Genomic DNA, 8,790 nt, shown 5'->3' with positions numbered 1-8,790 from the left:
TATATTTAGTATATTGATGACACTGATGTAGTTTAAATTTACGTTTTTTTTACGTGGTAGCTTAGCTGCTGCAGCTACCGTACTATTAACATTCCTTCCCTTTCTAGATTTGAAGCTTTCGTGACTGCGAGGATTCATATTGTTGGGTTTTTTCGGTAAGGCACGTATGTAAAAAATTAAAATTAATAAAAGTAAAATAAAATAAAAATCACGACGTTTCGGAGGCAACACAAGCTTCCGTCTTCAGGTGGAACCGTCACAGCCACGACAGCTGTATCAAGTAAATGAGAGATTACATTTACGAGATTACATTTACTTGATACAGCTGTCGTGGCTGTGACGGTTCCACCTGAAGACGGAAGCTTGTGTTGCCTCGAAACGTCGTGATTTTTATTTTATAATTTTAATTTTTTTACCTATGCGACTTTACCGAAAAAACCTAAGAATATGATTCCTTCCCTTTATTAATGCTACCCCTACTCCCTCCCTTCGATGCTGCTAATCCTGCATAATATGACTTTGAAACCCCCCCGCCCACCTCCTACACATTCCACAAGTAGTGACTAATCCCATATCGGAATTTTCCACAAATAAACTACATTCCTCTGTTATGTGAGTCCCTTTGTCAAGGCGCTCTCCTCCTCTAACCCAGCTTAAATATACGCTGCAAAGCCTGGCGGTGTTCATTCAGACGCTGTCTTCCCGGCAGGTGAGGGCGGCTCTCTGCAACACGATAACGGAAGTCTGTTGATGTTGCTTGTGAGGTTCTCCCCGTGAGAACACGCTGCTCCGTGGAGGATCAGAGAGAGACCATTTCATGGGGTATGCCGATAGCATAATAAGTATAACCCGTAAAAACAAAGTTTTTCCCTATAAATCCTTTATATGCGTGGCGGCTAGAGTCCTCTCGTCCTCTGGCTTGAGATAGCTGCCACCTATGGGTCAGATGATTGTCTGCCAGTATTAAGCAATTGGTAATTAAATATTTAATTTGTTTTCCCTAAACAGTGTAAAATTTTGGAAAAAAAATTCACAACATTAATTGTCTCGCACAACGAGTCTGTGTGCAAAATGTCAGCTCGATTGGATCACGGGAAGTGGGTTAAAAAACGACCGAAAGATTTGCACGGTCGTAAGCAAGCAAGCACGCAAGCAAGCAAGCGAACTTAATATAAAGGATTTAAAAATGAGATGTGATGGAGCAAATCTTGAGATCAGATTTGGAAATCGGCACCCTGAAATTAGTCCAGAACAACTGCAAAAGTCCAGGCCAGAACTACATGTTGTTGTTTTGTTTGTTGACCAGTGCGATACAATTTGTGTATTACATCGTGAACAACTCTTCTAAATCAACGAGCGCTCACACAAAGATGTGGAGGAGTTTGTTTCAAACGGCAGTCGCTTGTCAACGCTCTCGTGCCCCACGTTAGAGATTGGATGGCGCGGAGAAATGTCGGCCACAATCGGCAATTCTCCAAGTGACAATCCAGCCCTTTGCGGGGTTTGACCACGATCTGTCGTGTTGCTTCTTGACGTCGCTAATGCCGCTCACTGCTGCTGCTGCTGCTGTTGTTGTTGCAGGTTGCAGAGAACCACAGCTCCCACCCAGAGCGTACACATATTGGGGGTTTGTTTGATTTGAAAAAAAAAATAGTGTTGGGTCTGAAGAAACGTTACGTTAAGGACTGCATGTGGGTTTCGATTTAAAGATTCTTTCGTGACTGCAGGGATTCATCTTCTTGGTTCTTTCGGTAAAGTCACATAGAAGGGAAATAATAAATAATAAAAACATAATAAAATACAATTCTCACGACGTTTCGGCCACAACGCAAGCAGCCGTCCTCAGGTGAAGAACAGGTCTGTCGGAAAGACAGCGTCTGTCTTTCCGACAGACCTGTTCTTCACCACAACGCAAGCAGCCGTCCTCAGGTGAAGAACAGGTCTGTCGGAAAGACAGCGTCTGTCTTTCCGACAGACCTGTTCTTCACCACAACGCAAGCAGCCGTCCTCAGGTGAAGAACAGGTGTGTCGGAAAGACAGCGTCTGAATGAACACACCAAGCTTGGCAGCAATATACACAGCAATATACGCTGCCAAACCTGGTGGTGTTTCATTCAGACGCTGTCTTTCCGACAGACCTGTTCTTCACCTGAGGACGGCTGCTTGCGTTGTGGCCGAAATGTGGTGAGAATTGTAATTTATAATGTTTTATTATTTCCCTTCTACGTGACTTTACCGGAAGAACCAAAAAGTCTGCATGTGGGTTTTGTTAATTGATACGCGATTCTTGCAATGTTTATGGTGTGTACACAAGGTATACACCGCGTTTGGTTGAACACTTTAGACGTTTATAATTTTAAAGAAAGTTTTGAACTTTAGTCTAATGGGTGAAGGTAAAACATGTCTGTTAAGTCGGACTTTAAATTGTCTCCTGAAATGGGTGCTTTTGTGCGACCGGTCTTAATCTGAAATGAGCATGGACATGACAATTTAATTGAGTTGTGTTTGTATTTCACAAGGCAGCATTAAATGTTGCGGGATTTATATTGGCGCATTGGCCGTGGTGAAGTGTCTGGCGAAGATTAAAGTTGACCGGCTGTTGGCTTTAGAACATTGCTTCTTTGAATTTACTGCGTTGCTTTAGATTGCTAGTGTGTATAGTGTGTGTGTACTGTGTGTACTCTGTGTGTGTAGTCTGTGTGTGTGTGTACTCTGTGTGTGTAGTCTGTGTGTGTGTACTGTGTGTGTACTCTGTGTGTGTGTACTGTGTGTGTACTCTGTGTGTGTACTGTGTGTCTGTACTTTGTGTGTCTACTCTGTGTGTGTACTGAGTGGGTGGGTGAGTGACGTGGGTGAGTGAGTGGGTGGGTGAGTGGGTGGGTGAGTGGGTGAGTGAGTAGGTGAGTGAGTGGGTGAGTGAGTGGGTGAGTGGGTGAGTGGGGTGGGTGAGTGGGTGGGTGAGTGGGTGAGTGAGTGGGTGAGTGAGTGAGTGGGTGAGTGAGTGGGTGGTTATTTAGCAGGGTTAAACTATTTACTCAAATGTTTAATCTGCACTAATACGAATCTTTTGTTTTATCATCAGACAATTACAAGGAAACTGATTTTTTTTCATCAGTGCGAAGTCGTGTGAAGTAGTAGATTCAGTGTGACGCGGCTCGCAGGGAAGGGTGCGATGGACCTCGCTGTGAATCCCAACAAGCGCCGAGTGAACGTTGCCTAGATTTGGCAAACGCGGCGGTTACGAGAACAACGGAATAAACGGAACAACGGCACTTGGTCGCTAAGCGCATTCAAGTGGCGACGTCACAAAACAACGGCGCTTCCACATCATGAAGATGAAGCGCATGCAGAGTGTGTAGTAGGGTAGTGCATAGTGCAGTGTAGCTTGTGGCGTGTCGCACGCGAGTGAAGTGTATATAGTAGAACGCAGCTCGTAGTGAGGGGTACACGCTGGATGTCGATGCCCTAAACAGCTTTGTGGGGGTCGCGATTTCAGTCGAGGCCCCCCCTAGACTGGGGCTGGAGGCTACTTGCAAGCGAATTGATCGACGGTCCACGGGCAAAGCTTGCACTTGACGTTCTCCTTGAGCTGCTCCTTGCATCCGCACTGCGTCTCCAGCGTGACTGGGGAGGGAACAGCAGAGGGGAGAGAGCTCACGAGATCGTCGCTATTGTGCGACCGCCGTTAACGTCGAGGTTAACAAAATCTCCGCGCACTTCTCCTCCCGACGTTGTCAAACGACCAGAGGTCGCAACCGGGTACCCGATACCCGTACCCTACCCAATACCCGTACCCTACCCGATACCCGTACCCTACCCAATACCCGTACCCTACCCGATACCCGTACCCTACCCAATACCCTACCCGATACCCGTACCCTACCCGATACCCGTACCCTACCCTACCCAATACCCTACCCGATACCCGTACCCTACCCGATACCCATAGCCGTTTGCGACCCTGATGCGGCCGGGTACGGGTGGACCGTGAGTCACTGGTGAGTCACCGTTTGTCACTCATTTCCCAACGTCTTGTCTCTTCTCACAATTCAAGTTCCTAGAATCAACCCACCCGCGCCTGCAACATGGCTTCATCCCAGAGGTCGCAATCGGGTACCCGATACCCGTACCCTACCCGTACCCGGCCGGGTACGGGTAGGGTACGGGTACGGCCGGGTACCCGCTTGCGACCCTGGTGCGGCCGGGTACGAGGGGTAAGGAATCAGAACCCGTTTGCGACCTCTGCGAATGACCCGCGGGGAAGCGGCCGTCGCAGAGCCACTGCCGACGAGATCCCTTCGAGCGACCTAAGGATCACGGAAAGCAGTTCTACAGAAATGCATTTTCGGTGTGATTGCGTGGTGTACGGTACTTATAGTAGTGAAGACTGTGCGTAGTGGTATAGGGACGGTGTGATTGCGTGGGTGTACGGTACTGTATAGTGGTGAAGAACAGTGTGAAGTGGTATAGGGACAGGGTGATTAGAGAGAGACTGGTGCATGCGTGGAGACAATTAAAATGCAAATCAATTTATAAACATTTTTGACACGCGTTTTTCTGGATTTTGTTGCTGTTATTCTGTCTTTTACTGTTCAAATAAACCCACCATTAAAATTATAGACTGATCATTTCTTTGTCAGTGGGAAAACGTACAAAATCAGCAGGGGATCAAATAGTTTTTTCCCTCACTGTAGCTCACTGGCCCTTGCCTGGTCAAATATGAAATAGTTGTTGCTTTTTAAATCCTTTATATTAAGTTCACTTGCTTGCGCGCTTACGACCGTGCAAATCTTTCGGTCGTTTTTTAACCCACTTCCCGTGATCCAATCGAGCTGACATTTTGCACACAGACTCGTTGTGCGTGACAATTTATTTTCGTGAAATTTTTTTTCCATAACTTTACACTTTTTAGGGAAAAAAATTATATTTAATTATCAATTGCTTAATGGTGGCAGGCAATCATCTGACCCATAGGTGGCAGCCATCTCAAGCCAGAGGATGAGAGGACTCGAGCCGTCACGCATATAAAGGATTTATAGTGAAAAACTTTGTTTTTACGGGTTAATTTTTAATGACTAGTTTTAGTTAATTTCGGGGGGGGGGTTAGGGAGAGGTGAGGGGCGAGGGGCTCACCTTGTGAGATGTCGTATCCTCTGTCACAGCACGTGATGACGGAGCATGCCTCCTTGCCCTCGGAGGTGACGTTGCACCGCCGCCCCACCGCGCCGGGGATGCCGCTGGCGTCGTTGCGCTCGCAGTAGCCGGGGCTGGCGCTCACATGCATCAGCTCGCTCGCCGTGGGCGCCGTCAAGCGCTCGTTCACCGGCTCCAGACGCCAGCGGGACCAGCGGGTGGCACCAGCAACGCTGCTGCTGCTGTTGTGGCGGACCAGCTGCATGGCGGAACTTGTGTCGTACTTGTGCTGCAACCACCATCATCACCATCGTCATCATCATTATCATCATCAATATCATCACCATCATCATTATTATCACCACCATCATCACCATCATCATTATCATCATCATCATTATCATCATCACCATCATCATTATCATCATCACCATCATCATTATCATCATCACCATCATCATTATCATCATCACCACCATCATCACCATCACCACCATCATCGGGGGATGTGGTGGTTGTCGAGTGAATGCGGGGAGCTCCCTTAGCTGTTAGGGACCCCCCCCCCCCGCCTGTAACCCCCCAATGGATGAATCCTCGTCACACCCACACTCCCTCTGGGGGCAGTCCCACCCAGCAGCTGTGAGCAGCTCACCTTCAGCAAGTTCCCAACTTGGTGGAAGTCGGCGAGCTGCTGCCAGATCTTCAGCATGCAGCGGCCAAAAAGCAGGTGGCACTTGCAGTCCATGTGCGCCAGATTGTACACCGCCTGTAGCACCACCACCACCACTACCAGCGTCACTACCACCACCACCGTCATCACCACCACCAGACATCACCACCACCACCGTCAATGTCACTACCACCACCACCACCACCGTCATCACCACCACCACCACCACCGTCATCACCACCACCAGACATCATTACGCTAAAACATTACCGGTAGAAGTTCAAGCGAGAACCATTGCGTTAATCACGATTGGTAATACAACCCTAGGCAAGGAGGCCAAACCTAATTAGCATGGAGTAACTTTTTTTTTATATAAAAAAAAAAAGACAACATCTACAACGACCCACCACCCCGTTCACACACTCACCAGCCGACCCCCTCGTTGTCGTGCAAATTCATCGCCAAAGACTCCCCTCTCTGCCTGCTACGACTGCCATCGCCCACATTCACGAACCACTTGGCGAACTGGTATCCGTATTCGACGTCGTCCGATGAGCCGCCCCGCCGAGCACGCGGCGGTAGCCTCATGGCGTCGGAACGACCCAGGAGCAGCTGCCCCGGAACTGCCCCTGGCGGCAGCCGCGCGCCACCACGTGGGACACTCCGGCGACGATGGCGGAGAGGAACGCATCCTCGCGAGAGCCGGGGGACACGCCGGGGACACTCCTGTGGTGTAGCGCGTAAAGCCTGCCGGGGCGGCGGGGAGGAGGACATGCCGAGCAGGTGTAGGGGGAACGTCGGCTATTTGTAACGTGAGGTTACATCCGGGTCGTTGACGGATTACAACTCGTCACGATGATTGGCTCTGCCGTCCTGGTCCATAGCCAATGGGGGAAGCCTGGGGGCGTGGCCCTGACGTCATGGCAAGGTGACAGCTGTTTGTAGATGATTGGCCCTGCTGGCTTTGGCCACAGCCAATGGGAGACGAGTCAGGGCGTGGTCCCGGGAGCCTACGATGGAGTCTGGAAGATTCCATGGAGGCTAACCGGGATTGGTGGAAACGTACCACGTGACCCGGGTATTAAATAGGGGTGGAGACGAACAACGTGGTCAGAACGGGAACGAACGGAGGAAGGGGGCCACGCAAGAACGGGGTCCAGGCTGCCACGTGGCTGCGCGTGTCTCTCTCTGTCTATCCCTCTTACGCTGCCTGTCAGCAGCGTGTCAATGTCACTACCACCACCACCGTCAAGTCACTATCACCACCACCACCACCACCGTCAATGTCACTACCACCACCACCGTCATCGTCACCACCGTCACCCACCACCATCGTCAAGTCACTACCACCACCACCACCACAGTCATCGTCACCACCACCACCACCATCGTCAAGTCACTGCCACCACCACCAAAGCCGAGTGGCGTAGGGGAGGGGGACCCCCGTGGAGGAGGGACGCGGCAACTCTGAAGTGGAGAGTTGCGATGGGGAGCTGGACGACCCCCCCCTTCACCCCCCCACGCAGCTCGTGTGCGCCTCGGGGAAGCGGCAGGAGACCCTAGGTGCGAGTGGACGTGGCGGGCGAACAAACGTCAACGTCGAGGGGAAACTCGCTTGTTGCCGGCGGAGGCTCCGACCCGGGGCGACGGTCCCCTTACCTGACTCGGGTCCGGCGCGTTCTCCGCGCCAGGCACGGTGCAGTCCCACCGCTTGCCCTTGAACTGGTCGCGACACTCATGCAGCCAGGCGGACGCCCTGCACCACCGCGTGCATGTGGTCCAGGCGGCGCAGGCACATCTTGCGCTGCACGGGGATAGTCCCGGAGCCCCGATGCACAGCGGCCGATACTCGGTGGTTTAGAGTGGAGGGCCCACTGCGCAAGCGGCCTGCAGAGGGGTGGGAGTCGCGGTGGCTAGGAGATGTTAACTACCTCGCCTGGTGTACAGGAGGTCGTGGGTTAGATCCCGAACCTGACGCCTGCTGCTGCTGTATATTTGGAGTTTGCGTGTTTCTCTCATCATCATCACGGTGGCAGATGTTGACTACCTCGCCTGGTCTACAGGAGGTCGTAGATCCTCCCGACCCTGACGCCTGCTGCTGTATATTTGGTCTGCGTGTTTCTCTCTCATCATCATCACGGTGGCTAGGAGATGCTAACCTCGCCTGGTACAGGAGGTCGTGGTTCGATCCCGACCCTGACGCCTGCTGCTGTATATTTGAGTCTGCGTGTTCTCTCTCATCATCATCACGGTGGCTAGGAGATGTAACTCCCTGCCTGGTGCAGGGTCGTGGGTTCGATCCCACCCTGACCCTGCTGCTAAGTCTGCGTGTCTCTCTATCATCATCACGGTGGCAGATGTTACTTCGCTGGTACGCATCGTGGTCGATCCCAACCTTATGCCTGTGCTGCATGTGTGTTGAGTTTGTGTCTCTCCCCATGGTCGCGTGGATTTTTCTCCAGGTCCCTCTGGTTTTTCCTCCTCCTCCTCCTTCGCATTTAGAATCAACGTCTCTACGCGTTTGGGGGTCATCCGCTATAAATGACCACGTGATGATGATAATATCGGCCACTCCCTTGAGCTACAATGTGCGGACAGACCACTCCTGAGAGAGAGAGCTACAATATACAATGTCAAGAGCTATCTGTGGAATTTCTACAGGTTTTAAATGTGAATATTTCGCCATGTACACACACCAGAGGTCGCAACCGGTACCCGATACCCGTACCCTACCCGATACCCGGCTACCCGTACCCGGCCGGTAGGGTACAGGTACGGCTACCCGATTGCGACCTCTGGGATGAAGCCATGTTGCAGGCGCGGGTGGGTTGATTCTAGGAACTTGAATTGTGAGAAGACAAGACGTTGGGAAATGAGTGACAAACGGTGACTCACCAGTGACTCACGGCCTACCCGTACCCGTACCCGGCCGCACCAGGGTCACAAACGGATACACGTACCCGCCGGAGGACCACAGAATAAAAAAA

At 51.2% G+C, this 8,790-nt stretch overlaps 1 protein-coding gene across 1 annotated transcript; it reads right to left on the bottom strand.

The window, feature by feature from the left end:
- Positions 1-3,526: 3,526 nt before the first annotated feature.
- LOC133339917 (protein Wnt-5a-like) lies at positions 3,527-5,878 on the bottom strand. The gene is made up of 3 exons (XM_061548034.1): positions 5,786-5,878; positions 5,134-5,326; positions 3,527-3,624 (listed from the first exon to the last, which is right to left on the bottom strand). Exons 1-3 carry the CDS (start codon positions 5,876-5,878, stop codon positions 3,527-3,529), a joined length of 384 nt encoding a protein of 127 aa, XP_061404018.1.
- Between the last annotated feature and the right edge of the window lie 2,912 nt (positions 5,879-8,790).

The sequence above is a fragment of the Lethenteron reissneri genome, unplaced genomic scaffold (assembly GCF_015708825.2).
Source record: "Lethenteron reissneri isolate LAM-NWPU_2019-01 unplaced genomic scaffold, ASM1570882v1 scaffold_558, whole genome shotgun sequence".
Taxonomy (NCBI): domain Eukaryota; kingdom Metazoa; phylum Chordata; class Hyperoartia; order Petromyzontiformes; family Petromyzontidae; genus Lethenteron; species Lethenteron reissneri.
The sequence above is the reverse complement of the archived record's forward strand: the minus strand, read 5'-3'. Positions and strand labels throughout refer to the sequence as shown.

Excerpts from the sequence above, each read along its gene's own strand:
- LOC133339917 (XM_061548034.1), bottom strand. The coding sequence starts at position 5,878 with ATGGACTGCAAGTGCCACCTGCTTTTTGGCCGCTGCATGCTGAAGATC. Across the intron at positions 5,327-5,785 it reads AAGTTGGGAACTTGCTGAAG|CCGGTGAACGAGCGCTTGAC; the intron begins GTGAGCTGCTCA and ends TGGCGTCTGGAG. Across the intron at positions 3,625-5,133 it reads AGGATACGACATCTCACAAG|TCACGCTGGAGACGCAGTGC; the intron begins GTGAGCCCCTCG and ends TTCCCTCCCCAG.